Here is a 27748-nt window from a genome sequence, read left to right as displayed (position 1 = left end):
GAGAGATGACCATGTTTGGGCATGGGCATGGTTTTATGCCTGCTTTAATACCGTCACAGTCCTTTTCCCCGTCGCCTTACGCCAAGGGTAGGGGGTGTGCATAGGCAGCAACAAACCTATGCTTAAAACTTTCTTAAGTGAAAGTTCATACTTATACTTTTTTGTTTTAAGCCTCTTTTAACTCGGTTACTTAAAGCCAGCTGAGGTTTTCCCTCACCACTTGTATTTTTGAGAACATTCAAGACGACGATGATACCCAAGGTAAGTTAACACCGCTTTCTCTATCGTGTGAATTAAAACTCATAAATCTGTATTAACTGATGGCGTTATGTGATCCAAACTTCATAAATAGCTATGCCTGTGTCTGAGTTATTCACAAGAAACACTTTAACACGCCACCAGTCTGATGATTTGATTTGAGCTAGCGTTAGCAGCGTGAGCTAACAGTCACGTCGCGAGATGTATTAGTTTATATAAATGATAACGGCGATTATGTCACATCACGAACAGACTGTAGCTCTCTAACGTGTAGTTTATAACCCAGTTCGCCAGTATGGAGTGTGTTATCTTGTCTGGGTGTATTGTTGTCCCCAGCCTGTGATTAGCCGTGGGCTGGTTTGCGTCAATGGCAGGGACATGTCCTGACATAGTCCCGCCGAGGCCTCCACACTACAGCTCGGCGTTAATGGATTACACACGCTAACACACACACACACACGGTTAAGTGACCAACAACCTTCGGTAACCACACATTGAAATACCTACACTGACCCAGATGTGGCCACATAACTTGAATATTCACTGAGAAACTTTGTTGAACATGTCCTTGTCATGTATTGGCTCTCTCCCGTCGAGTCCAGTTGGGTCCAGTTCAGTGACAGCTGCTTAGGGAAGGCTTGTTATTGGATAACTTGCACATTTGGAAGCTCCCCAAATACCACTGAGCAATCCTCTACACTTAAACTGCTCTGTCTCCATTCGTAAACTACTATTACCTTGTGACAAACTTGTTTTAGTTACCGGTGAGTATAATATTTATATTTAAAGTTGTTGTCACGGATATTCAGAAACAGTTTCTCAATCAAAACACATTAATGTTCGACAAAAACCTGAGATGTTGTGTAGTTTTTCATACCAAAATTATTTCAAATTTTTCTGGTCACAGAGTTGAAGCAAGTCACTTGATTAGGCCATGTTTATAGTTTCCTATATTTTGATCCACCCGGGCATTTTTGTTTGAAATTTGACAACCTCACATGTTGTCCATACTGCTTCATGTGAAGACTTTTATACGTCACAATATGTGTATGAGTGATTTTATACAGTCCAACACTGAAAGTAGTTGACAGAGACTTTTCTTTCATTTGTTTTGCACATGAGCCAGAAACGAAACAGCCTCAAAATGACAAAAGGGTTCAGAGGTTAACTTCTGTGCTCCAGTCAGTCACAGATGGCTGTAGATAAGTTGCATTTTCCTGCTCTGACACCAGCTACTTTGCGTTTAGTATTTTTTTTAAGAGACATGCATATAAACAAACATGTGGGTCAGGAATTGAGCATTGTTTGGATCGTAGATGGTCTCATTTAAATCTGCTTTTCTGTGTGCACAGATGATTGATGCAGTCACAGGGCCTGCACCACAGCCCTTTGCCGTTCAGCTCAAGGCCATGACGGATGTGGAAGGCCGATATCAACCGAAGCTGGGCGGTTTGAGGCTCATTGAGAGCGCCCAGGACAACGGCCTGAGGATGACCGCCAGGCTGAGAGAGCTGGAGGTGAAGGACCTGCTGTCTCTGACCAGGTTCTTTGGTTTCAGCTCCGAGACCTTCTCACTCGCCATAAGCTTGCTGGATCGATTCCTCTCTACAATGAAGGTTTGCGAACGCGGGAGCGCCTGTCAATTGTTCAAATGTTCAAAATCACTCCCAAGCGGTGCGCTAATCCACCGTCTCCTCCAGATTCAGCCAAAGCACCTGTCCTGCGTGGGCCTGTGCTGCTTCTACATTGCCATCAAGTCCTCTGAAGAGGAGAGGAACGTGCCTTTGGCCAACGACCTGATCCGCATCAGTCAGAACCGCTTCACCGTGTCTGACATGATGAGGATGGAGAAGATCATCATGGAGAAGCTCTACTGGAAGGTGAAGGCCCCCACAGCCCTCCGCTTCCTCCGCCTCTTTCACCGCCACGTCCAGGAGCAGCTCGACGCTGAGAGGTACGGACAGACGGTCACATCAACCTGCAGGGCTGAACCATGACTCAACAAGATTACGTTTGCGCTACTAAAATGTGTCTTCTCATATTTGGCACGAAAGATAACACTAGCCAAAAATATTTTTAGCCAACAGGCACGGACCTATTTGAAGTTATGTAGGGAATACAAACACATAGCCAACACTATGATAATAATTATCTTGAGCCTTCGTTTAAAAAAGTCCTTTTGTTAGATTTTTGTCACTAAGCTGATTGAAGGACATGAATGTCGTGTCTCGTGAGCTCAGCCTCTGTATACACTTGTAATGTTGACACTAAAAGCTTTTCTCTTTACAGCAAGAAGATTCTGAGCCTTGAGAGACTGGAGGCACAGCTGAAAGCCTGTCACTGCTCATTTGTCTTCTCCAAAATAAAGGTAGTGCTCTCTGATATTTTAAATAATAGACCGTTTCTAGCAGGAAACCTATAAAAAGAATTCATATAGTCGTACTGCTGTTTTCACTCCTTGTGATCTTATTGAAATAGTAAATCAGTCCAGGCGTGAAGTTGAGGAATTGTGTATTCTTAATACTTTGCACAGTTTGATTTTCTGGTTTTGCCCACAGCCATCTTTGCTCGCCATGGCACTCCTGTGTTTCGAGGCCCAGGAACAACATGACCCGGAGCACGTGGACAAAATATCCGAGGTCCTGAAACTCCTGCAGCAGCAGCTTAACGTGAGTCGTTGATGCCAATGCATCTGCCGATATCGCTGATGAAAATGAAACGGTGGGGCCGAGTGGGACGTGTGGCTTTAACCGTGTCAACACTCCGCAGATCAAAGACGGCGACCTGGTCTGCGTGCGCGAGTTGGTCGGGAAATGCCTGCACGAGTACGCCACCACCAAGTGCTCCAAGCCGAACAGCCAGAGGCTCCGCTGGGTCATTTCGGGAAGGACGGCTCGTCAGCTGAAGCACAGCTACTACAAGATCGCTCACCTTCCCACCATACCCGAGTCGGCGAATTAAAGCCCGCGCGTAGAAAGTGTGCGACGTCGAATGTGGCGAAACGGAACACCTGTCCCCGACGTTGCGCCTTTTGCTTTCCGGCGGGGTGTAACTTTCGGGTGATTCGCTCGCATCGCTGTCGCACACGTACACGTTTTCCTTACAGATGTCCATCTGTGATGATGGATTTCTTTAAGGAAAAGCCGAAACTCGACTTCCCTAAATTGTTTTGTCATCATACATCGTTCAAGTGCACTGCATCTTTATTATCTGTCTTGTAGACGAGGGCTAATACTTTGTGGGAAAGTTTGCCCCCCCTGCTGCCATCTTGCCAAGTTTTACTTTCTTGGTTGAGTTGCTTGCCCAGGTGTACAGTGTTGTTCTCCTTTAAATCCGTGCCAAGGTGTTTGGTATTTCCTGGAACGGGTTGCTGGTTTAAAGCTAACAAGTATAGAACCACCTAGGTCCTCAGTCCACCATGTGGAAGAGGAGGGAGAAGGATTTTGTGAACAGCAAAAATGGAACCAAGAAATTAGGCCCAAAATCCTTAACTCTCACCCTAGGTTGCTAAACTGTCCTGAATGCACACTCCTACCCAAGGTGATGATTTTTTTATTTTGAATTTTTTTTTTTTTTTGTGGACGTGGCGAGGAAACTGTGGTTTGCACCACTGAGGTGAGGCTAGTGGCGATCCCGTCGTTAAAGCCTGAATGTAGACTGCGGTTACAGATGAGTTGTTTTCTTGATTTGTGGACACAGAGTGAAGCACAAGTGCTGATTTCATTTCTGCTGAGAAACACTGAAGAAGTTTGTCATTGCAGTGGAAATAAGGGTTGGGGGTTTGCCGATTTCCCTGTTTTTGTGTCTCTTTAGTGATGAAAACGTGTTCTCAGATTGCAAATGGCCAATCAAACACACCATCTGATTAACTCATGCGCTTGTACCTTTCAATAAACCTTTATTGAAAAGCCATTGCTGTGCAGCATTTTGTCATTACACATTTAAAGAATCCATACACACTGAAATTTTGTACATTTTCTCACATTACGACAACAAATGTAGATCCATTTTGAGATTGGCATAGACGATATACTGAAAATTATGTATATATATAATTTTTTGGTAAATCACATTTGGTGTGTAAGAGCATTCTTGCCCCATGACTACTTTGTAGAGCCACCTTACGTTTAGGGTACGTCTACCAGCTTTGTGCATCTAAATTCTTTTCCCCAGGGAGACCATCTGAACAGTAATTTTTAAGTCACACCAGAGACTTTCCACTTTTAACGGTCTGGACTTTGACTTCTCTACACATGAAAATACTTTGATCTAAATAGAATGGAAGTACTTTATTAATCCCAGAGAGAAATTTAATGTTAAAACCACTCCATTGTCGCTCTGACTGTGTGTATGTTTATGGTTATTGTCCTTCTGGAGCGTCTTTTGCGATCCAACAGGTTGAACTGAGGCGTTCACACAGCAGCAGATTCATCCAGACAGTACAGGTGGAATCCACTAACTAGGAAACTTCTAGAAGCACTTGGTTGCACTGGATTTAATTTCTGGGCATGGCACACTTCAGTTAGATGTAGCACATCGTGTTGGTCTAACCACATAAAATCCCAATCAAATATTGTAATGTGGCAAAATTTGGAAAAGTTCAAAGGTTATGAAGACTTTTGGAAGCCACTGTATAACCAGACAATAGTTCATATCATCCTGTGACTAAAAAAAAAAAAAAACCCAACAAATCTGTCCTTTCCTTGGCAAGTCAACACGATCCAGAACAAAGAGCTCCTTGTGTCGTGTCTTCTTTAATCCTTACAGATCAGCCAATTCTTCAATTTCCTCACGGACAGTCTTTGTCAATCCTGTAGCTTTGCACTTCGTGGACGATAAGCCGATACGATATCTCCAAGGTGTACTGCACCAGGTTTACATCTTGCCAAGAGTCTCACTTTTGCAAACTGGAAAAGTCCGGACCACCGCCTGCAAAATTCCCAGAGATCTCGGCACCACTGAAGTCAAATCCAGGATTCTGGCAAAAACATAGTGATTGACAAAACATGGAACAGCTGTTTATGTTTGAAAATGATTTCAATAATTGTTATAGTTCGACGCAACTGAAATGTTGGTATTTTAAAACTATTACCGAAGCCAAATTACTTGACTTTCCTAATCTTGACTAAATGTTTGCTCAACGGCATCTTTTAACGGACCTACATTTACAGTGAAGTGGCATGTCTGGAGGAAACAAGTGCAGTGGCAGCTGATCAACCTGTAACGCAGTCCTGGCTTCGGTTCACCCACCTCTCGCTGAAACCGCTCCAGAGTGAGCTTCCTCTGCATCTGGTCCTGGACCCAGGCGTTGGCTAAGTACTCCCCCTCCAGCAGGGACGACCAGCAGTTCCCTGCCTCTCGGTTTGTTTTCATCAGAATGATGCGGATGAGACATTTATCTTCTGAAGAGATGATCAACCCGACATGAAGTCCCGACTGTTATCCAACAAAACGTGAGAGAATTTTGTGAATATTTCAACTTACCAAGTGTCCAGGTGGCCTCGTCTGACACCGTCGCACCGAATAACCTTCCCTAACAAAATGCAAGAAAGATTGCAGACATTAAAAAAAATTATAACAACAATCCTTTGGTTGAGAAACATAAAGAAGATGCTCAAATCCTGTTTCTTCCATAAGTAATATCTAGGTTTGTAGGGTAAGAATACATAACATGTTGTACCTGAGGGTATGTAGACTTTCTCAGTTCCCCCGCCAATAATTCAAAAACATGGATTTAAGCCATAGATCGATATTATAACTGCCGGGAGGAGGAGTCATTGCTCGCTGATATAACTTGGAAGTAGTTTCCACAGTCATTCTACCTGATTTAGAGACGAGACCCCCTGCGATGTCACCCACCGCAGATCAGGTGACTTTTGATTTCCAAAGTGAAAGCCCTCGAAACTTTGAGACGTCACCATTATCACACCTGATTTAAGACTGATACAACTCGGGAATTCCCAGTTTCCACACACCCTTCTCGCTACAACCGTGTCCTCGGCTATTACCGAAAAGTTTAGGCTTTGACATGTTAAGAGGTAAAAGCAGTGTAAACACAAGCGATCTAGACTTATTCTTACTGGCTCATGTAACAGTTAAGTCTCACTACACCGTCCTACCTTGAATATTTCTTTCCCTTTGACGTGCAGCTCGACGTCTCTGCTCCCTATCCGGCACTTGACCTCTTTGGCGGAGGTCCCCTGAGGCACGTCGACTTCGATGAAGACCTCCTCCATGGTCTGGGACCAGCAGCCCCAGGGGGTCTTGCAGGGGACGACACCGCTCTTCTCGTCGAAGTGCACCGACATGCTGCGGCTCCTTATCGGCGGCTAACTGACGAGATGACGCCCAAGTTGCTCTCAGTCCCGGTTTCCGGGTCACCTGGTCAGCTATACCCACGCTGATAACTTCAAACGAGTCAAATTGAGCAGATTTACATGGACGCGTTTCACTATTTAGAGGGTTTTAATTTCTAGCATGATGTTTTGGTTCTCTCGCTCCCTGTAGCTTTTTCTTCTTCGCTATATTGCCTCCGTCCCGTGTGTGAAGAGACGAACAGCTTCAGCGCCCCCCGCTGTCTGACACTAGTAACTACAAGTGGATATTGCGCCACCCCTCCGTTCTGTCTTATGGTCTGAGGTAAAGTGGCAGAGCTGAAGAGAGTACAAGGCGAAAAAAGGTTAGGAATAGCAATGAGAATTTGAAATTATGCTTTAATTTCACTTTCAAATGTACGCCTTTATCAACATTTAAACAGATCTACCAAAAGCATGATGTTAGTATTCCAGTAATTTCATCAGGAAAAAAACATTTTACATATCATTCAAATTAATTTTATTATTCCAATTTTCACAAAATACATATCAAAGGACATTTTGTATGAGAGTGTAGTTAATGTTTTGATAATTAGATTTATAAACAGTTCTGACCCATAATTATTTTCTTTTATCCCACAGATCATTGTTTAATGTTTTAGTGTATCTTCACATTCAATAAAGAAATAGCTTCATGGATACAAGCTGACAATTATAATTTGTTTCATCAGATTTAAACTTGTTTAAAATGCCTTTTTTGTCTTACACACATAATTCAAATGAGGGAGTCATACAGAGATGTATTTTGTCTCTCTTTTCTGTTGTGATATTTGTCATATTGTAAGTTGTAAACCTATACATGATAGATGCTTTACTAAATCAGTATGAACTAAAGTTTGAAATACACATTTGAATTGTTAATCTGAAATGCTGACCAAGCCTGTACATGTATGTCATTTCCAAAGTTTATCAACACCTGAAGCATTGATAAAGCTTTTCTCTCTATTAGCACTTCATTACATTTACACGAATATGCATTGATATCTTATTTACAAGATGTAATCACCAACTACAGCATGCCTTTCTGTAACCATGAGGATTCCTGATCAATCTAAATGAACAACAGAAAACCTGACACAAATCAAATGACCCATATACTGTAAACAAATAAAACTGATGATTTATTATAACTTGACTGAATAAAAATGTTCAATTTTATCTGCTAAAGGCTCTAAAATTCTGTAAAATTGCTGCATCGCGTTTTGGAAGTTGTCTGTTTCAGGGTAATTTAGCAGTGAAGAAGTTTGTCTAAAAATGGAGTGGCTTTGCTAATCTGTTAATTAGATTACCGCTCCTGCTTCAGCGCTTCCTGTATCCTCACACATTGCTACCAGTCACTTCAGCGCCTCATAAAAAGGACTCTTCCTCTGCTTTTCATGTGTTGGAGAAGTTGACATAACAATTTCTTTTGTCTGAGATGGCTAACCACTCATTACATCTTGTCACTTTAGTCGTCTGGATAAGGTAGGTCCTCTCTCTTCACCTAAATTTGAATCTGAGTAAAGTGAGTTTATGGGTTGTTGTTTTTTTCTTGCCCCCCCCCCCCCCGTGCAGTCTAGCAAACGTGTGGGGAAATGAAAAAGTATTCTCGGACAACATTACACGTATTTTAGATCGACTCCTTGATGGTTATGACAACAGACTACGACCTGGTTCTGGAGGTAAACCAAATCCTCATTCCAAATCAATGCTTAATGGGCTACTCCATTTCTCGGCTGCAGGATGCATGCTACAGGTGTGATTAACTGTTGCAGGTGGCGTTACAGAGGTGAAAACAGACATCTTCGTCACCAGCTTTGGACCGGTTTCAGATGTTGAGATGGTAAGACACTGCTCCTCAGAGGAGATGTACAAGAGCTGACTGCGGGAGATATTAGTGCTTCAGTGACCAGCCTTATGGGCAATCTGCCATGAGACCATCTAATGAGCTTTAATCTGTTTGACCAGCCTTATAACTCCATTATTGATGGCCTCTAAATCAATATGACAACATGTCAGGCAGCGGGAATGGCTGAATAGATTGATTAATGGTTATCGAGGATGAGTGGCATCCATCATTGCCTCATCAGCTCTCCTCACCTTTCAGTGTCTGCTGAACTGCCTTCTCCAGCGTTATGCAAGCTCAGGAATGAAGTGCTTGGAGAGGACAGAGATTTAAAATTAAAGAGAGCATTTGAGATTGTAAGCTATACAGAGCAATTGTTTTTGCACCCAGTTATATCACTGATCTCATGTTCTTGCGTCAGGAGTACACCATGGACATGTTCTTCCGTCAGATGTGGGTTGATGAGCGGCTGAAGTTTGAGGGACCCACGGAAATCCTGCGGCTCAATAACCGCATGGTAGACAAGATCTGGACGCCGGACACTTTCTTCAGGAACTCCAAGAAGTCAATTTCCCATAACATGACCACACCCAACAAGCTCTTCAGGATTATGCAGAATGGGACCGTTCTCTACACCATGAGGTGATCTTCAAGCTTTTTTCAGTTTAAAGGGTCACATAGAGCCACATTTGATCTCGCCTGGTCTGGCCAGTAAACTGACACGAGTTTCTTCATAATCCTTGAATACCAACAACTCCAAAGTTCCCCCAGTTCCCATTTATTTCAGTTTTGTTGGTGCAGTTTTACACCATGTGTTTTACAACCCTGCCTCAGAGAGTAAAAGTGTTGTTTTTTTGTGGGCAGCTGCTTTGTTTGGTTTTTTTTTTTTTTGTTCTTGGCCTGGTGATTGAAATGCATTTCTGTGACTGTGACTCCTCTTGATGTTAGACTGACGATCAGCGCAGAGTGTCCAATGAGTCTGATGGATTTCCCCATGGATGGTCACGCTTGTCCTCTCAGGTTTGGAAGCTGTGAGTATGGCAGAGTCATTCAAAAACAGAATACTAATGTGCACATTTAAAAACTGTAATCAACCTCTAAGTGTTATTCTCGATTCATTTCCATTTTAGATGCATACACCAGCAGCGAAATTGTGTTCACCTGGAGGAAGGGACCAATCGCTTCTGTCGATTGTCCCAAAGAGTCAATGAGTCTGCTGCAGTACGATCTTGTGGGGCAGACTTTGTCCAGTCAGATCTTCAAAGCAAACACAGGTAACTACAATATCCCTACTTTCTTTATTAGGATGTCATAATGCTGTTAAGTTCACGCTTAGAAGTTTAATTAAAAAAAAAAAAAAAAAAATCCTCACCAGCTGATGGGTCCACAAATAGAAAGAGGTCAAACGAGTTTGATCTGACTCGTCGCTAGGCTGGAATGAATGCGGAGACTTCCCCGTGCAGCCTTCTAAGATGCTTAAGTGGTCAGGTCTAATATGTGCGGTGTGCCTTAAAAAAGAACCACACTGTTTAAAGCCCAGTGGCTGCACAGACACGCACTGTGTGCACATTTTCACTTTCAGAAGAGAGAGAAGTGCTTCCCTGCTGTGAAGCCAACACATTCCTGGAATAGAGAGGAAAGGATGAGGCAGGCTCCAAACCGTGGAGATGAAGCGCATTTAGGAAACACAGAGCGAGAGTGGGGACATCAGTGTGCGTGTGTGTGTGTGTGTGTGTGTGTGTGTGTGTGTGTGTGTGTGTGTGTGTGTGTGTGTGTGTGTGTGTGTGTGTGTGTGTGTGTGTGTGTGTGTGTGTGTGTGTGTGTGTGTGTGTGTGTGTGTGTGTGTGTCGTTGTTGGTCCGTGAACGTCTGCATGCATGTGTTTAGACAGAGCAGGGCAGTGTTACGCATAGTGGCACCGCATGCTCTCCTCCAGCCCCCGCCTCACTCGCTCCATGTTGATTTTATCCCAATTTCAAATGTCTGCTGTGCTCACTCCTCCTTCCCTCCTCCTTTTTTTTTTCTTTTTTCTTTTTTGTCCCGCTCTCCTCCCTCCTCTCTTTTCTCCTCTTGACTCTCACTGGCTATCCCACAGTTAGCAGGCTACTCGAGTACAAAATACATCAATATATCTGTGCGTTTCCATCAGCAGCTCCTCTATGTCAAGGGCACACAAGGGCATCCGTTCTGCGTTTACCCTGCTCTGTCCCTCAGGGCTGCTTCACACGTGCTGTTTATCTTGCAGGTCACTACTCTGTGCAGGTGGTCCATTTCTACCTCCAGAGGAAGCTGGGCTACTACCTCATCCAGACCTACATCCCTCTTATAATGGTGGTCGTGCTGTCACAAGTCTCATTTTGGATTAACAAGGAGTCTGTTCCTGCTCGCACAGTTGCTGGTATGCTCCCTCTTCCCAGCCACATTAATGTGCATTAATCAGTCTGATTATATCTCCATCTCCATGTGTGAGTCATGAACACTTGGCTCTCCCTCAGGCATCACCACAGTGCTGACCATGACCACCCTAAGCATTAGCGCCCGGCAGTCTCTACCCAAAGTAGCCTACGCCACCGCCATGGACTGGTTCATCGCAGTGTGTTTCGCCTTCGTGGCGTCGGCTCTCGTTGAATTTGCGGCGGTGAATTACTTGGCCACCTTGCAAGCCCACCGCCTGAAGAAGCAGAAAGCCAGACAGGACAAGCTGGAGGTGTTGGCCACAGGCAGTGACGATGAAGACACAGTTTCAGTAAGAAATCATGACAGATTAATGCCAATGTGACTTTTTTTTTTTTTTTGTGGGTGCACATTATCTCAACAATAACCAGTGTAAAATCATTGAACAGTGGCGAATAACACTTTTTCTGGTTTAAGTTTGTTTAGTGACATTGGATTTTAAATACGTTCAAATAAATGATTCTGAAAATATTTTGAGAGAATTTATATTCTAAATCACAATCAAGACATTACAGGATAAGTACTCAATAATGATGTGTTATGATATAGAGGGAACTACTTCACTGTAATGTCCAGTTCATCAAAAATAAGTAGGGTCAAAGGTCTTACATGTATGAATAAAGACAGTTTATGGTCGCAAGTTGACCCATCAAGCAAACTCATCATAGAAAGCCTCCATCTACCAGCAGTTTTGAGGCAGTAATGCTAAACACTGCACAATAGTTTCTTTCTAAATATATGATAAATATATGATAAAGCAAGTTGTTTTAAATTGAACATGTATTGTTTTGGGTTTTTTTAGGTTTTGTGCTGTATGTATTTGTAGCTGAATATATTGATCACTGTAGTTATTGTTGAGGTCATGCTCCACAGTAATGTAGTGGTTAGAAGTCTTATTAAAGTCTGCTTTTCGTCCAGGGCCTTTCTCTGTGACGTTTGCATGTTCTCCCTGTGTGCAGTTGGGCTTTCTCCAAATCCAGCATCCAGACTAACTTAAGTAATCTTACTGTTCATTTAGCATATTTTGCTGATTTACACACTCAGGGTTTGCTGCTAAAAAATGCTTGAGCACCGACTGTCCACAGATATAGGAAGTTTCTGAAGTCAGCGACTAAAAAAACCCCCAAAAAACAACCTGACGCAGCATTCTTGAATATAAACCAACCTTTGAACCACACACAACTTAAACTCAGTGTTCAGTGTGAAGTAATAGGATATGTACGGCTTGAATTTCCTGAATAAAAAAACACCCGCTCAACAGCACCAGTCATCTAACTCTTCAGATGTGTTATTGAGCTGATATCGATGAATGCAGCCGCAGAGCCTCCAAAGTGTTGCAGGCAGTTTGATGCAGTGATGTTAAGGCTGAACAGATGCCTGCAGCTTCAGATGTAGAAAATAACAAATCATGCCACAGACAGGGGTTTTTCCATGCATTTCCAAGTAGTCCCTCTGCCTCCCTCATTCTCTTCATTCAGAGCACAGCGCACATTAAATAGTAATGTGTGCTGTTGTAGTTCTCTCATCTCGAGCTATATGCTTTATGCTAATACAGTAAGCCACCACAGCGTCCTCCTGGGATCCGTCTCACGTGTTGAGCTCATGGTTGGATGCTTTAAAAATAGCTTCAGTGTGAGAACAGAGAACAACTCCAGCACTCCTCCCTGTATAATCTCCTAACCATCCTATAGGCATCCAGCAAACTACCTGCTGTGCTCTATAGAGATGTTGGCAAACCATTGAGAGAGAGGGAGATCTCCTGTGGGACCAGATATTGCTTCCAGCATTTCACATGTGGCACAGGCCTGTTGAAATAATCATATATGAAGTTGCATGGAGGGGGGGGGGGGGGGGGCTTTTCTTTTCTTAAATGACCATACTAACCCAACTTCTCCCCCTTTCCCCTCAATCCGGCTCTCAGCAGTCAGACAGCAACCCTCGGGAAGGCCTGAAGAAGAGAAATCACTCGGTGTCTCGTAGTGAACCGGACGACACTCCCCCGCTGCCCATTTTCCTTCAGCAGGGATCAGCATTTCCTCAAATCCCACAGCTAGCCGGCACCAGTCCCATAGACAAGTATGCTCGAATCCTTTTCCCACTGTCCTTCGCCCTCTTCAACTTTGTCTACTGGTACATGTACCTGGCCAAAGACACTATGGAGAAATCCAGGTATGCACTTTGAGTTATCTTGTTACAATTACCTCCACCAATCTGGTATTTCTCTGAATACACAGATAATTAAGGGAAACATGGCAGCATTGCAGGTTATTTTAATTCCCACCAAATCTAAAAAAACAAAAAGAACCAAACAAAATGTCAGATAAATTCAAGTATAAGTTGTTTAGTTGTCCATAAAACACCTGTATTAATCTGAGACTTATTTGGGGCAAAGCACAAGATGAGAGGAAAGTCAGATTGTAAAGGCAATGGGCTAGCTGTGTTGTTTTGGTACAATCATCAAATTAAATGAGAATATAGATATTAGCAGCCGTACCTTGTAAATAGTCAATAACAACATATTATGGAGATAACACAGTGTTGTTCAACTATTTTGATTTGCGGACCCTTAAAATCAAGAAGAGTCAACTCAGTTCTTCCATCAATGCAACTTGGATAAATAATAACATGGGCAATTTAGAGTCACCAATTCACCTCCAATTGTGGAGAGTCCACATATGAGGCAAGAGAAGTAACAACTAAACTACCATGCAGCCTGACAACACAACAGAACAGAGATAAATAGATTACCGGGTCAACCAAAGACGGACTGCTTCAGTAAATGTGTCCCATTTGATGATACTATCAAAATTTCAGCAAAAAAACTAAACAAACATCTGAGCCAATAATATATTTTTCCTCTTAAACCTGAAAAGATTTAGTCTTAAATCAGTTTTATGTTTGACCTTTTCAGTCATGTGCCTCAAGCAAGCGGATCTGGAGAGATTTCAGATGAAGTGCACCTCAAAAAAAAAAAAAAAAGCGGTAAAAGTATAGAAGGGTGTTCTCTAGTTCAATAATGAGATGAGAATTAGAAGAAGAAAAAAAAAGATGCAGGATTCATATTTGTACATACTCTGTATCTCCTTTCTCACTCTGCTCTTACGATAGCTTCAATGGAGCAATAACAGCCCACAGTTTTTGTCAAAGACTTTTATCTAGGCAGTAAAGACATCAATAATTTCTGATGCTGAAACAGCCCCGGGAGTTGTAGGCGAAAAAAAAATAAAAATTAAAAAAAGAGAGAGGAGAATGATGTTAGGTGGCGTTGTTGCTGCATTGACGCCAACACTGTGGCTTTTATCATCATCACAGAGTTACAATACGAAAAGGGGTTGGGCGCTCAGTTAATTTGAGAAATAAAGTACGCGCCGTCGTCTTTTATATAAGGTTTACCTGGAGGCTGGCAGAGCCCGAGTCCTTCTAATGACAACACTGTTTCTCCGTGGGGCTCCACTGGAAGAGAGAATCACACAAGCTGCAGCTTACTTTGTACATTAACCACATGAAAATGTGACTGTTCACTTTCCCGCTTATAAGTGAGCCACTTATAGAACACAAAGCTCCATGTCCAAGAAGAAAAAGAGAGATACAGTGCAGAGAGAGAGAGAGAGAGAGAGAGAGAGAGAGAGAGAGAGAGAGAGAGAGAGAGAGAGAGAGAGAGAGAGAGAGAGATGTTATGTAACGCTGGGGAGTGCAAATCTGCTCATCATGCTTCTCATGTTCCTGTCAGAGAATTTTTATGGTTGTTTTGTTTATAACGTTCTGCAGAATAATGAGAGAGACAAGATGGGGAGCATGAGAATAGCTGCATCACATCTATCCCCTTTATATTATCGCCAAGACTTTTGCTTGCTACTTTTCAAGAAGGCACAGAGGGCGCGAGGAGCACAGTAGCAGCTTTTTGGGCTGTGCAGCATGCTGCAGAGAGAGCATCTCTGAATGTGGAAACAGAGACGGCTTCGGCACGCTCCCCACACATCTCTCACTCTGCCGTATTCCGCTCTTTGCAGGGATATGGATATTCAAAACTAGGAGCACCCGCAAAAAGGGCACGTGCAGCCGGAGAGACCTTCAGCATCCATCCAGCGCCACCTCACCCTCCTCCTCTGTTTCTCTCCATGAACAAGCTCTCAGCATTCACTCTGCTCTCATCTGACAGAGGAAATGAATCAGAAACTCATTTATTCTCCTGCTGCACATCTATTCATTTCACAGGCTGTGACCACTGCCCACTTGTGTTCTGATCACTAACTGAAGAGCTGGCCTTCACAGGCCTCAATCACTTTCAACCCCACCACACACACACACACACACACACACACACACACACACACACACACACACACACACACACACACACACACACACACACACACACACACACACACAGAGCGCGCATGATGACGCCCGGACACACGCTTAGGACACACAAACCTCCTGAAACACATCAAAAAGATGTGGATGATATAATCTATGATGGCTGTAACTGGTGGTGATGCAACAGTGAACCAACGCTTTCAGAAGCTTGCCCTCTACAGAAGCACTGCTCCCACTACAAGAAGATCAAAGACAATTTAGAGGAGGCTGGCGTCCCTCCTTGCAGCTTCAAAAAATGTACTCAAACCTGAGAAAATGAATTGTGGGATTGTGTTTTCCATCCCGCCTGTCTGCTCTGGCACTCTGGTGCTCCACTTGCATTTTCAGGTGTACTGCAGGTACTTAGGGAATATTGCAGGGAAGAGTGGGATTAAACACAAACGATTGAGTGTTTGTGGTATTCATTTTGTATTTTTGTATGTGCTGTGTAATTATGTTTGCATATATGTGCCGTAAAGGATGAGACGCTGTTGTCTTTGTAGCCCCGCAACGTGTCACAAAACAGCAGGAATAAACTTGAACTTAACTTAATGTGACTGTTTTAACCCAACTGTGTATCCTGGTGTTTGACCTTGTCATAATACAGACACACACATAGGCCATGTATTACACATCAACATGCTTACAAAAAAAATAAAAAATAAAAGACACATAAAATCGCCAGCGTTGTTGTATTTTCCACTCCTGGCATCGCTGCTTGTTTCTTCATTACGCACATTCACTTGTCCCTTTAATATTTTTCTCTGCAATGGAAACTGCTCATCCGCCATCATCAGTCTCCACTCTTTGATCTTGGGCTGGTTGCACGCATGCGCCCCTCATTGGCTCCTCTGCACCGTCTGGAGTAAGTTGGATGTGCGCGTTCCTCACTCGCATCCCGAACCGCCTCAAAAACTGTTGCGATGGGGAGGATCAGGAAAAACCACATTGGGATTTTGATTTTTTCCTTTCTGATGACTTTTGCCGTGGCTCAAAGGTAATCTCGTCTGGATGATTTTTATCCCCTCCTCGTCCTCTTGTCTTTTGCATGTCATGTATCCCTCTGTTAAAGCGTGCCAAGGGTGTGATATTAATAAGCTGTTTTGCGTTGCACCACCTTTTTCTCCCCAGCGTCAAGGATATCAAAGATCCGAGCAATATGCCTCTGGTAAAAGAAACAGTGGACAGGCTGATGAAAGGATACGACATTCGGTTGAGGCCAGATTTCGGAGGTAACAAGCAAACCGAAAAACGGGAATGTCATGTTTTCACGCCCTCCTGACGCGCAATACCTGTTTAATGAATCGCAAAATCTGCTTTAATTTACATAATCATCCCTTCACAGTCAAACAGGCCTTTCCAATTAAAAGCTGGGGGGGAGACGATGCGCATATTTCATTTGATGAGAGGCTTCTTAACGTGATCGATACCGCTCATCAATGTTTGATTACTCCGCCAAATAAACGAAATTAACACCATTTAAGCTCATCTGGGTGTCCGAACGTGAAGATTTCTTGCGAGGCTTGGTGATGCATAAGCCTCCTTGTAGATCGGAGAGGGATCTGTGCTGGCGTCACGAATTTGTTAAATTCAGGCTTCATGGTGAGGGAATAATTCATATCTTCCGTGTTTAACGCAGCTTTTCCCTTCACAGGTGCGCCAGTGGCCGTGGGAATGAATATAGACATAGCCAGCATAGACATGGTCTCTGAAGTCAATATGGTAGGTGAATGATTTTAATTCCTATTTTTTATTTATTTATTTATTTTGTCTTTCCCTCTTTAATCATTGCTCCGCCTAATGTTGCCAATTGCGCCCGATGCGGCCAAACCTCTGAAGTGGGCTACTTATTGTCACGGGTCAATGTGTGAGATCGTATATGCGAGAGAGTAAATGGTCAATGCATTTCACTTGAATCGAGAGAAAAGGAGATAACGAAAAATGTAAAGGCTTCCGTTCCCCTCAAACATCATCGCCATCCTCGTCTCAGTCTCCGCATTTGCAGCTCTGGTGTGTTGCTGCATTTGAATTCAAAACACACACTCACTGGCGCACTCGGACGCACAGCCCCGGCTGCGCGCACGGAGGGCTGCTGCTTCAGTGTGTGTGTGTGTGTGTGTGTGTGTGTGTGTGTGTGTGTGTGTGTGTGTGTGTGTGTGTGTGTGTGTGTGTGTGTGTGTGTGTGTGTGTGCGTGTGCGTGTGCGTGTGTGTGTGTGTGTGACTGCTTCACGTTGTCAAGCCTCGGTGGTGTAATTTTGTTGACACGCACGCTCACACACACGCACCACCCTCCCCTTCCCCTCCAAACCTTCCTTGCAGAAATGGCTTTTTTTTTTTTTTTTAAACAACAACAAACCATCCCTGCTCCTCCAAAAGAAGCATCTTCTCGTCATTTTTTTTCCCGAAGCATCCGTGTCAGTCAGCGATCACATCATCGCCGTTTCTCATAAGAATGTGAGAGATAGGAAGATAATCAAAAATCAAGAAAAAAAAAAGAGAGATAAGGGGGGGGGGCGCTCTGGTGCGCAAACTTGAACTTAATGCACGACTTGGAGGGGACAGGGGGAAAAGTTCAGCAGCCCATGCAAGAGCACCACCTATCGATCCGTGTGACAGGCGCACCGACCGACTGCAGCCCACAAGAACCTGACAGCAGTCTCATGTAGTGCTGCTGGGAAGCCTTTCACACGTTTCTTGCGTTTAAAAATGATGGCTTTCCTCGTGGATGTTTTTTTTTTCTTTTTCTTTTTGATGGATTCACAAGAATAATAAGCTCCATCAGTGAAAGAGTTCAGAGGATGAGGAAGAATCATATCCAAAGACAGCCTCTTCATGGATCAACATAATAGAAATGTTATATAAGAGCATAAAAAAAAAAAAACAAGTTTCCCCACTAGCAGTGGAAGGGTGTGTGTTTTCTATTAATAACTCAGCCATTTGTAAAGTTGACGCTGGGTTAATTTTGCCTGTCAGATTTAAATTTGTCATGTTGTGTAAAAACCTGTGTCTGAAGGCCATTTTGAGAAGTCCCGGGTGGTGTTATTTTTTTTATTTTTTTTGAAATACTGATGTGAGTTTGCTTTGGGTGAGGAGAAGCTCTGAATGGTCTCAGCTTCTCCTTTGATTCCTTTGATGGGAATGATTTATTTTGGTGGAGGATGCTGCGAGAACGGAAGTGCCTTGGGGGTCCGGAGAGATTTGAAATAGAAACCCCTCACTGGCTTTCACCTCTCTCTCTCTCTCTCTCTCTCTCTCTGACTTTGACTCTGGGCTCAGCAGCCATGTAGCCATGTAATCCACCTCTGCCTTACTCCAAAGGGTTATCTTACTTAAGATCTCGGCATCTATGCAAGCATTCATCTGGAAAAAAAACACTGCTTCATACGTCCGTGTGTGTGTGTGTCTGTAACAAAACACAAAACTGTGCACAAACAGTGAATGGCCACTGACGTCATGCAACTCCCCGTGGCTATGAGAGAGCATTCATCTCACTCATTTCTCAGAAAAGCTCTCTCTCTGCCAGATTTGCACAGGCGTCCCTCTGACACGGCAGGCATATTTCGACAAAAAGTAAAGAAAAAAAAAAAATAAAGTAAAATAAAATAACCCCCTCATAGTTGTCGCACTTTCTTGTTACCTTGTGAGAAATCTCCCTAAAACTTACATAACAGGTTCGAATCTCCTCCTCCGTTCCCAATGTCCAGCTCCCTTTGGCGCAATACAGGATAACAGCGGTTGACGAGATTGATCTGAGCGTGATCAATAATATCACCGTGCAGCCTGATCACGAGGATGGAGTCGGTGACCTGTGCTTGGTGCAGAGCTGCTTTGATCTTCCTCATCAGGGGCAGCTGCTTTTAAGATTAAAGTGCTGAGAGGGAGAACAACACTGAGAGGCTAGATATAAACCGTTGAAGGCAGCCGGAGAGCAGGGTGGGAGAGAGAGGTGAAGGTTACCGTGATCAGTTTCACCGCGTCCTCTAATGAAACAAGCTGAGGCGAAGTTACTGCAGACCTGAGTGTTGTCACAGACGACCTGCAGTGTGTAACACCACAAAACAGCTTCACTGTGGCTTTGAATGTAGAAAAAAAACAACATTTATTTTCTATATTGACGTCTACATTTACGTGTATCGTCTTAATTGGCCTGTTAAATATCACAATTACAAAAAAAACCTAAATTATCTTTGTAGCAAAAACATCCCACCAAACCAGAACTTTCCCAATGCTTCTTATGCATTTTTATTCACATAGTCCAAAAAAAGTTAGCACAATACTTTGGATACCGCAGAAACCTGTGAAAGACACGCACAGGTATTTTAAGCAATATTGAGCTTTGACCAACACTTGAGCGACATTCCTGTACATGTTGCTTAAAATCAGTAAATCAGCAATAAAGCTGCTATTTATAAAATAGAATAGACAATGAAAGGTAAAAGAAAGGAATTTGAATCTCAAAGTAAATTAAACAGAAAGCCTCGACTTATTGTATGCTTAATTTTCTTATTTTGACCTTGAGGATCTGTATTTAGTATTGTTCTAAATATATAGTATTGTTCTAGCTTACTCGCTGAATTGAAGAAGCAGGAATTTAATAAAACATTGAAGCCAATGACGAATGTCTAACCTGATATTCATGCTGACAGGGCAAAGTAGCAATGGTATGTACATCCTCTTCACAAAAAGAGAGAATCACAAACAGAAACTGAACACTTAACACTGTCAGCCTCTGGTTTTCATCAGTCTTAGGTCACGTCCAAGCTTCAGTTATAGGACCCCAAATGTAAGCCCCTTAAATATGGACATGAGAATAAGCAGAAACAGCAGAGTAAACAACAACAGACAGCTTTTATAATTGAGTTTGGAGGCTGCAAAGACATCACCTCCACAACTACAATGAAACGTAAAGTGTCAACCTGATGAAATATGAACTAAAACGTATTCATTTCATAATTGGAATGAATTACTTGCATGTTTCTGCCAAAATAGTAGTTTTACATTGTGTAACTTTATGAAGTGTTGTTCTCAACACGATGGCGACTTTGTTGAAGTATAATGTTGGAAATTATGATCTACATATAAACATTTAACTACTCTGTAAAACAAATTACTATTACAAGTTTCCAAAATGAAATGCCACATCTACTTTCTATTATCCATTTACTTTACAAGCACATACTGTGCTTCTTATTTAATTTGGGAAACCTGTAACAGTAACTTGTTTTACAGAGTAGTAAAATATTTATATCGTATCGTATATTTAGGTCGTAATTTTCAACATTATACTTCAACAAAGTCCAGGAAATGTTGAGATCATTGTAAAGAGGTAGAATACATTGTGGACATTCTAGTGAAGCAATGGCTTTGATATGACCAGATCCCAGTCAGGACAAAACTCTTCTTCTAAAGCTAATTCTCTTCCCAATTGTTTCTTTTCTGTATGATAAAACCAATCAAGTTCGTCCCAGTTATGCCCGATGAACACAGTGTGTCAACCTGGAGGAAAATGGAGGAATCTGCTGTGTGAAGTGGAAGGAATGTGAGTGGATCTGAGCTCAGTGTTTGTGTGCAGGGCCTGCCATCACTGTGGTGTGCAGGACGGGGCTGTAGACAGCTGCTCGCTCCTCTAATTAAAGATAAAAATGCCTCTGGTGGAGAATGAACTCTGCATTTTTGGTCGAGGCTGACTGAAGCCATTGTGGCATTTTTGTTCTCCGCTCACATGAAGGGCATGACGGTTGTTAAAGTGCTGTTTGTGTATGCAAATGGGATTTGTAGTTTTCTCTCTCTCTCTCTAATGCTCATGCAGCCGTGTTCACATGTGCCATGCTGGAGTTTTTCTTTTTGTGTGTGTGATCCACCGTGTTGGCCCGTTGAGGCTCAAAGGTCAGCCATGTTGTCGGGCAATAAGATTGTGCAGGTCAGTCAGCGCTGCGGAAGCAGCTTCGCCTGCATGACATTACAAATGTGCTATTTTGAGAGGGAAGTGTCCTCCGAGTCCGAGGTGTGACCACGCTGGGTGGGCTGTGCTGACTCACTGGGGTTAGTGCAAAATATGGCACAGATATGATCCCATGGCAGAGAACCCCCCCCCCCCCCCCCCCCGAACTCCGCTGTTTGTCTGTCTGTCTGTCTGCCTGTCTGTCTGTCTGTCTGCCTGTCTGTCTGTTGAGTGCCGACATCTCGCTCCATCACTCATCTCCCTCACTTAGCAGCTGAACTCCCATTTGCATAATGCTGTTTGTTTTCGCTGAAATCACAGATCCAGGAACCGAACCTCGGTTACGGTGCATTTAAAAGTGTTCTGCACACAGCCAGTGCAGCTGATTAAATACAAGTCGAGTCTGTTGTCTCAGCGATGCATCAGTGCTGCATAATAATGTCTTCGGCATGCGATCCATATGTTTGTGTACAGCCCAGTGTGCACTGCGAGGCAGGAATGAGGAAGGATGTAAATGAATATTTTCACTCCTCTTCTTTTCTCCTTCCCGCTTGGTAATTACATGTAAAATACCTGAGGTTGGTGGTTGTTAAGAGGCGCTGTCTGTACTATAATACTCTCCTCTGAATGTTAATTAGCTGGCTGTGAATTAAAAGATTTAAACAAACCAGCTGTGGTGACTTTTGGGATGGAGGAATTAGTGGGGCGTGAGCGTTCCCTTTATTAAGATCATTATCCCGACAAGCACTGGTCTCTTTATGTGAGTGAGGGGATCCGGCCGTCAGATAATTGGGGCCGGTGACCGGGGGCTGCAGGGGGGTTGGGTGTGTGTGTGTGTGTGTCTGATGGTGAGGAGACACATCAGGCTTGGCATTGACCGTGCCTCCTCTCGGAGAACCACTGTTTCTTGTGTCTGTGAATTAGCAACCATTTTGATCTTGTTTGTCCAAACTGATCCTGTTCCATTTTATTTTCAGCTCGTGGAAAATAAGCTTGTGTTATTTTTACTCAGTGTTGCCATGACAACGCAGCCTCTTTTTTTGTGTGTGGATCTGGGGAAGTCAAGGAAAAGCAAATAAGGCCTCCCCTCAGGATAAAAAAAAAAAAAAAAAAAATCCAGGTGAAGAATTCTCAGTGTTTGTTAGTTTATGACCTTTGCTGGAATTTTTTGACGCGACCTGAAATTTCTCTGAATGTTCCTCCATATCTGCAACGTGGCTGTGCTTAGCGTTTGCTCAGCGTACCGCTCCGTGACTTCACATTGTGTATGAAATGGCAGAAAACTGTGAAAAACCTCATCTAACATCCAACCAAGGTTATATACAACAGGAATGTCTTTATGAAAGTCAACAAAGGAAAAAAAAAAATGAAAAAAGCAGCACATGTGAGAAGCTTGTTCCTGCAGATGTTACTTACATCCAGTCAGCATTTGACAAGGTCTGCCTGTCTAAGTTTTTAACTAAATCACTAATAAAAAAACACAAAACAAAACAAACAAACACTTAAATTTCCATTTATTTGAATATTTAAAGACAAGAAATAATTTCCTCTCTTGTTCATCCGCTGCTGCTTTGATTCTGCCCGCTCTGTTTGCTCTGCGAGCTTTCTCAAAAGCTTAAGACGAGGATGCAGGTTGTCCAGAACAATGTCATTAGTTATGCTGAGTGGACGCACTGAGTAACAGATTAATATGGTCAGCGGCATAATTACAGCACGAGAACAACACTTAATCCTGCAGCTTCCTTACATGCATGCTGGGCTCGGCGCTTAATATTTGGTTTATGGTGCTTTATTTTTTTATAAGATAAAAAGGCCACTTTCAATAAAATCACAATTGCTCCATGGCTGAGAGTAAAATCCTGCGAAGAAAGAGTTGGAATGTTTACAGATTTTTAAATTGCCTTGTGTGTTCCATTTAACCTTTTAAAGGGCTCTCACTCAAAGATGTTTTAATGTTTTTAACCCAAAGTCATATTTCTCTCCTTCTCAATCTACATCACAATCAAATCTCTTGCATTTGTGATTAAATATATAATTAATGAGATGTATTGGCTGTCACTTGTCACTTGTACAGTGCATAAGATGAATGCGTCAATTAGCCGAACAGACGGGGAATAGGAAATACCTTACACACGCAAAAGGGACAGCAGTGATGTTGTTTATGTTATTATATGCAAGGCTATTAGAAAAAAACTCACATTTGTGCTTTGACATATGCAACTGACCATTATAATCAATAAAATTGAATTCATTAAATTAAGATTCTCAGTTTTTCTCGTTCGGTTTGCATTTTGCTGAAATTATCAACGCGTCTCCCTGCAAAGTCTCATATCAAGAGCAATAGTTTCAGCAAGCGGTTTGTCTTCATCTTCATCATGGTCAGTGTGGGAAACAAAAATCAGCGCATCCTTCAACAGGGCGTGAGTTAGCCAGCGCCATTAAAAGCCTTTAATGTGCTGATGACTCCCTTAATGGTTCTGTCAGGCGCTTTCTCTCAGTGAGGCTAAGTAGCTGAAAAATGACCCATTTGAAAGAGAGTCATAAAGGCGTCCATGCTGCCACCTCCCTCAGGACGTGCATGGCCGACAGCTCATTCAGAATGCACTAACTCCCTCCTTGACCCCTTAATATTTAATCTGAAGCCTGTACTTAAACACGGAGAACACATCAAATGAACAAACCCAGCTCGGCCAGCCGATGATGCTGTGCATGTTCTCCGGCTTGTAGGTGGGGGAGCGGCGTGCGCGGACGAGCTCGTTACTGCCCAAATGTCGACTCGTCTCCTCGCAGCACAGAGGACTTTGTTGTTATCAGCAGATTCTTCCCTGCTTGTGGCGGAGCGCTCGGCAGCAGGGCACCGCACATGAAAGTGTTAGCAATATGGTGGATGTCTGCTCTGTCCACTAAAGCTGCAGGGAGAGGAGGCAGCAGCACACAGAGCAACACTTGATGCATCTGTTTTATTTTTTTTCTTAAACCAGTCCTCAGTGTTTTATGTGGCGCTGGGTTAATTATAGTTATGATGATCAAAATGAAAATACTACACCATATTCGTATGATAAGGTATCAGGTGATATCTGGGCTAATAGCGAAACAGTTAAACTTAAAATCAGCCTCCTGCGGTCTGTAGCATATGTCTTCACTCCACCCCTCCCTCACTGTGACTTTCATTATGATAATATTTTATCAGCAATAAGGCAGTTAGCAAGCCATCACTGCTCTATCAGCTGAGCATTGTTGCCATTTGCTGACCAGTTTTTAGCATTCAGAGATGTGTCATGTCCTCTACCAACACGACAATCCCCAGTCAACAAGTATTATTGAAAGATTTACGTTCACGTCTTTGGCATTTTTACATTTTACAAGGTCACCTCAAGGGCTGGATTGATTCACTTTTGTAAAGCAGTTTTTTCATGTTTGATCCTCCTGGTCTGATTTGATCTCAGTCCAATAAGAGTCAAATAAACTGCACATTAAATAGTAAACAGAACAGAGGCCAAAGCTCTTGGTAACTACTAACTCAGAAATAAACAAGAGAAAGTCACTAGTCAGTCAATACTTAATGCAGAAGATTCTTGAAACTAATCTGTTTGGTTTGGTTTTTCAAGTGTAATGATTTGATACACTACTACTAACCTATTTTAATATTTTATTTTAGATTTGTAGTAAAACAAACATGAAAGTGAGCGTCGGTGACGTCGGTTCATAAACATGAGAGGATAAATGTGCAGGTTTCCTTTCTGAAATAAGTAGTAATGCCAGCTGTTTTCCCGATCCCTCCTTTACAAAACAGGCAGCATGTGTTGTGTTAAAGCTTACCCATGTGCAGCTCCGTCCCGTGTCACTTGTGACAGCGGATCTATTTATAATGGAGGACTTGTAACAACTGTAGTCCAACAGATTTCACAGGGAGAACACAAATGTACTCCGTGTCATTCTGCCGGGCTCTTAATGGGGGTTTGTTAGCCCAGAAACAGATCTACAGCGCGACGCTGTCACTGTGCACCCTGTCTTCATGTTTTTTAAGTTTGCCTAGCCTCTTTTCTATCTTTCATTTATATATTCAGTGCTGTCAGGCCTTTTTTTTTTTTTTTTAATGTTGGTGTTCTCCACAAGATGTCTCCCTCACTGATGCTCACTGGGCCGTCTGTGTGATGTTAATGGAGTTTCTGAGAAGCGCTGTGACAAGGAGACTGAAGGTCGCTTTGGAGACCGGCACTCCAGCATGGGACGTTCTGACTCGCAGTTTTCTGCAGCATTTTTTTCCCCCCCAAACATTTATTTTTGGATGCTGAATGCAGCAAAATCCAGCTCACCTGCTTTCTTGTGTCGTTTTGTGTCCTCCCTGTGAGGACTGTGAGGCTCAGCTGGAGTTGCTTCCAGGAACCTTCAGTGTAATTTAATCTTACTCACATATGCAGATTCTCAGTGTCAAAGGAGTTGTCCTCTGCTCCCTATCTATTAAAATAACCTGGTTGTCATGCCTGCACCTCAGCGTAGTGCCTTTACCAACCCCCCTCATTATAAAACATTGTGTGGTTTTCTTTGAAAAAGGGAAAGTAGCTGTAGTTTGTGTCGCTCTCTCGGCTCAAGTGATGTCCAATCCAAGGTAAACGGTGCCATCTGTGAAGCCATAATTGTGGTGCCATTTTGCAGCACCACCAGGAGGCAGCATGCAGGCCCAGGTGTTCTCTGGGCATATATGTGCTGTTAAGCCCGCCACAATGAGGCAACGTGCATATGTAAAAGCCATAACACCAAAATGTTTTGTGTTCAGACATTTTGAGAGAAACCCACTGAGAGAAACTCACCTCACCACTTCCTGGGTCCCGGTTCTCTGTCATGCTGCAAGAAGGAATTATAATCACTGTGGGTGTTTTTATTTTGACAATTTGCTTGACACAAAAGGTTAACTGTCAATCCTTTTAACCTGAAAACTTCAGGGGAAAATAGTAACATCCACACACATACGTGCATATATTAGATACAAAAAGCTTGATGACAGAGACCAGCGGTTTATAATGATCTTAAATCAGTGAATTGATGCACAGGGAAAAGTAAGAGTGTAATTTTGGACACAGCTTCCAGCTTGTTTTAGATTTTTTTTTGCCAGTGTGAAAGTCATCTGTCATTAAATCAATTTTACAGGACTAAAAGAAATGTAATCTTCTGACAGCTTTAATATTTAATTAATGTGAGAATTTGCAGATCCCCCCCTCTGTGATATGACTGTGAGTGATTTACCTCTACTTATTGATTTGTTTCTTGGATATTTAAAGTCACTTTTGGCTTAATTGCGATGGCGATTTTTCCAATTTTTCTCACAATGTGAATGACTCCCATAATGAGCGTATGATATACTCAAACTCAATCAGTCCCCACGACCTTGTTATTGTATCAGCCAAAATGTCAAAGGATGTTCCACTCCTAGAGTCTGTGACAAAACATCAAGGGATTATTTCTGCCGCGAAACAGTCTCACGCTGGCACCACAGGGCTCTAATTCACATTACTTTCTTCATTTTGCTTATTTTGCCTTTGATGCGTTGCTAGCCCCTTGTGTTTCTGTGCTCCGTCAATATGGCGAAGGATGCTGCTAAAGACAGCGATGTAGCGCCAGATGTACGCCGAGCCTGCAGCAGGCAGCGACTAACGATCCCAGAGGCGATAGAGATATCCAATCGACAGGCTGATAATGAGACGGAGAGGGAGTGAGTGCAAGAGGAGACTTCAGTGGGAACTCTTGAAAAATGGGATAAAAATACTGCTGTCCTCGCTTGACTTTTCATTCTTGAAAAAAGAAATAAAAAATCAACATGGCAGCAGCTCGTGTATTTTTAGATGCCCTTTTTATACGCAATGTTTTGGTCGCATACACTGCATGCAAAGAAAGATACGAGTGTAGCAGTAAATGTGGCTATTGCTTTGCAGTGTCACGCCAATGTGTAATGGGGGGGAAGGAGGGGCCGGAAACATAGAAACATAGTGATAAGTAATGATGGCTGCTTGGAGTAAAAGCTCAAGGGCCTTGTTTCACAGACCGTATTTTTCTAATTTGTTTTCCCACTCACTGATTGCACTGCAATACACTGTAACCAAGCAGATCCGACTGCAGTGCTGTGTTACTGTGGCTGTGTGGGTGTAAGTCTTTTGTTAAGAGTGAGAAGTAGAGAAAAGACACAGGGAGAGTGAGAGGAGGGGAGGTACAGTTTACCGCCACATTCCCGAGCATGTGTAAAAACAAACTGTACAGTATAAATACTGTTCTGAACCCCCCGCTAAGGTTAAATCTGGAAGACTCTCCTGAAACTCCGTAGGTCTACTTGTTTATTATGCAAAAACCAGACAGCGAAAGAGACAGGGAGGAAGCCCCAGCTGCACAAATCTACTGGCATGTTGCATTAGAGCGAGTATCCTCTCCCGCAAAGCAGAAAGAGGCTCCGTTCGCTCAAGTGAAAGCAGATATTTTTAGCAAGAGACAATAGCCAGCCAGCAGAGAAAGCTCCCCTCTGGTCATGGTCACCAAATTAAGTGGGGATAG

General features: G+C 42.9%; 4 protein-coding genes across 4 annotated transcripts in view; 3 read left to right on the top strand and 1 right to left on the bottom strand.

Moving 5' to 3' along the window:
• The first annotated feature begins 75 nt into the window (after nt 1-75).
• ccng1 (cyclin G1) lies at nt 76-4170 on the top strand. Its single transcript, XM_080502518.1, has 6 exons — nt 76-261; nt 1611-1874; nt 1959-2212; nt 2548-2626; nt 2817-2927; nt 3028-4170. Exons 1-6 carry the CDS (start codon nt 250-252, stop codon nt 3217-3219), a joined length of 912 nt encoding a protein of 303 aa, XP_080358644.1. The 5' UTR covers nt 76-249; the 3' UTR covers nt 3220-4170.
• A 27-nt stretch (nt 4171-4197) lies between these two features.
• Nucleotides 4198-6747, bottom strand: nudcd2 (NudC domain containing 2). The gene is made up of 4 exons (XM_080502519.1): nt 6378-6747; nt 5743-5791; nt 5509-5660; nt 4198-5236 (listed from the first exon to the last, which is right to left on the bottom strand). Exons 1-4 carry the CDS (start codon nt 6564-6566, stop codon nt 5153-5155), a joined length of 474 nt encoding a protein of 157 aa, XP_080358645.1. The 5' UTR covers nt 6567-6747; the 3' UTR covers nt 4198-5152.
• A 1302-nt stretch (nt 6748-8049) lies between these two features.
• On the top strand, nt 8050-14942 carry gabra6a (gamma-aminobutyric acid type A receptor subunit alpha6a; the record flags this gene model as incomplete). The annotated part of the gene is made up of 10 exons (XM_080501750.1): nt 8050-8096; nt 8187-8293; nt 8387-8454; nt 8879-9099; nt 9406-9488; nt 9588-9731; nt 10702-10854; nt 10952-11202; nt 12832-13079; nt 14921-14942. 10 exons carry the CDS (start codon nt 8050-8052, stop codon nt 14940-14942), a joined length of 1344 nt encoding a protein of 447 aa, XP_080357876.1.
• A 1241-nt stretch (nt 14943-16183) lies between these two features.
• The window catches only part of gabrb2a (gamma-aminobutyric acid type A receptor subunit beta2a), a gene marked incomplete at its 3' end in the record, with an annotated part of 32491 nt that continues 20926 nt past the window's right edge, over nt 16184-27748 (top strand). The window contains exons 1-3 of the mRNA XM_080501841.1: nt 16184-16263; nt 16398-16498; nt 16921-16988. Coding sequence (XP_080357967.1) covers nt 16190-16263; nt 16398-16498; nt 16921-16988 — 243 coding nt within the window. The 5' untranslated portion in view covers nt 16184-16189. The remainder of the gene's footprint in view (nt 16264-16397; nt 16499-16920; nt 16989-27748) is intronic.

The sequence above is a fragment of the Blennius ocellaris genome, assembly GCF_963422515.1.
Source record: "Blennius ocellaris genome assembly, chromosome: 9".
NCBI lineage: Eukaryota > Metazoa > Chordata > Actinopteri > Blenniiformes > Blenniidae > Blennius > Blennius ocellaris.
This window is presented reverse-complemented; position numbering and strand designations above follow the sequence as displayed.

Coding starts and splice junctions, on each gene's coding strand:
- ccng1 (XM_080502518.1), top strand. Junction 2,213..2,547: donor GAGCAGCTCGACGCTGAGAG/GTACGGACAGAC, acceptor TTCTCTTTACAG/CAAGAAGATTCTGAGCCTTG. Junction 2,627..2,816: donor TTGTCTTCTCCAAAATAAAG/GTAGTGCTCTCT, acceptor TTTTGCCCACAG/CCATCTTTGCTCGCCATGGC.
- nudcd2 (XM_080502519.1), bottom strand. CDS start 6,566: ATGTCGGTGCACTTCGACGAGAAGAGCGGTGTCGTCCCCTGCAAGACC. Junction 5,792..6,377: donor AAGGGAAAGAAATATTCAAG/GTAGGACGGTGT, acceptor GCATTTTGTTAG/GGAAGGTTATTCGGTGCGAC. Junction 5,237..5,508: donor TGGAGCGGTTTCAGCGAGAG/GTGGGTGAACCG, acceptor TGTTTTTGCCAG/AATCCTGGATTTGACTTCAG.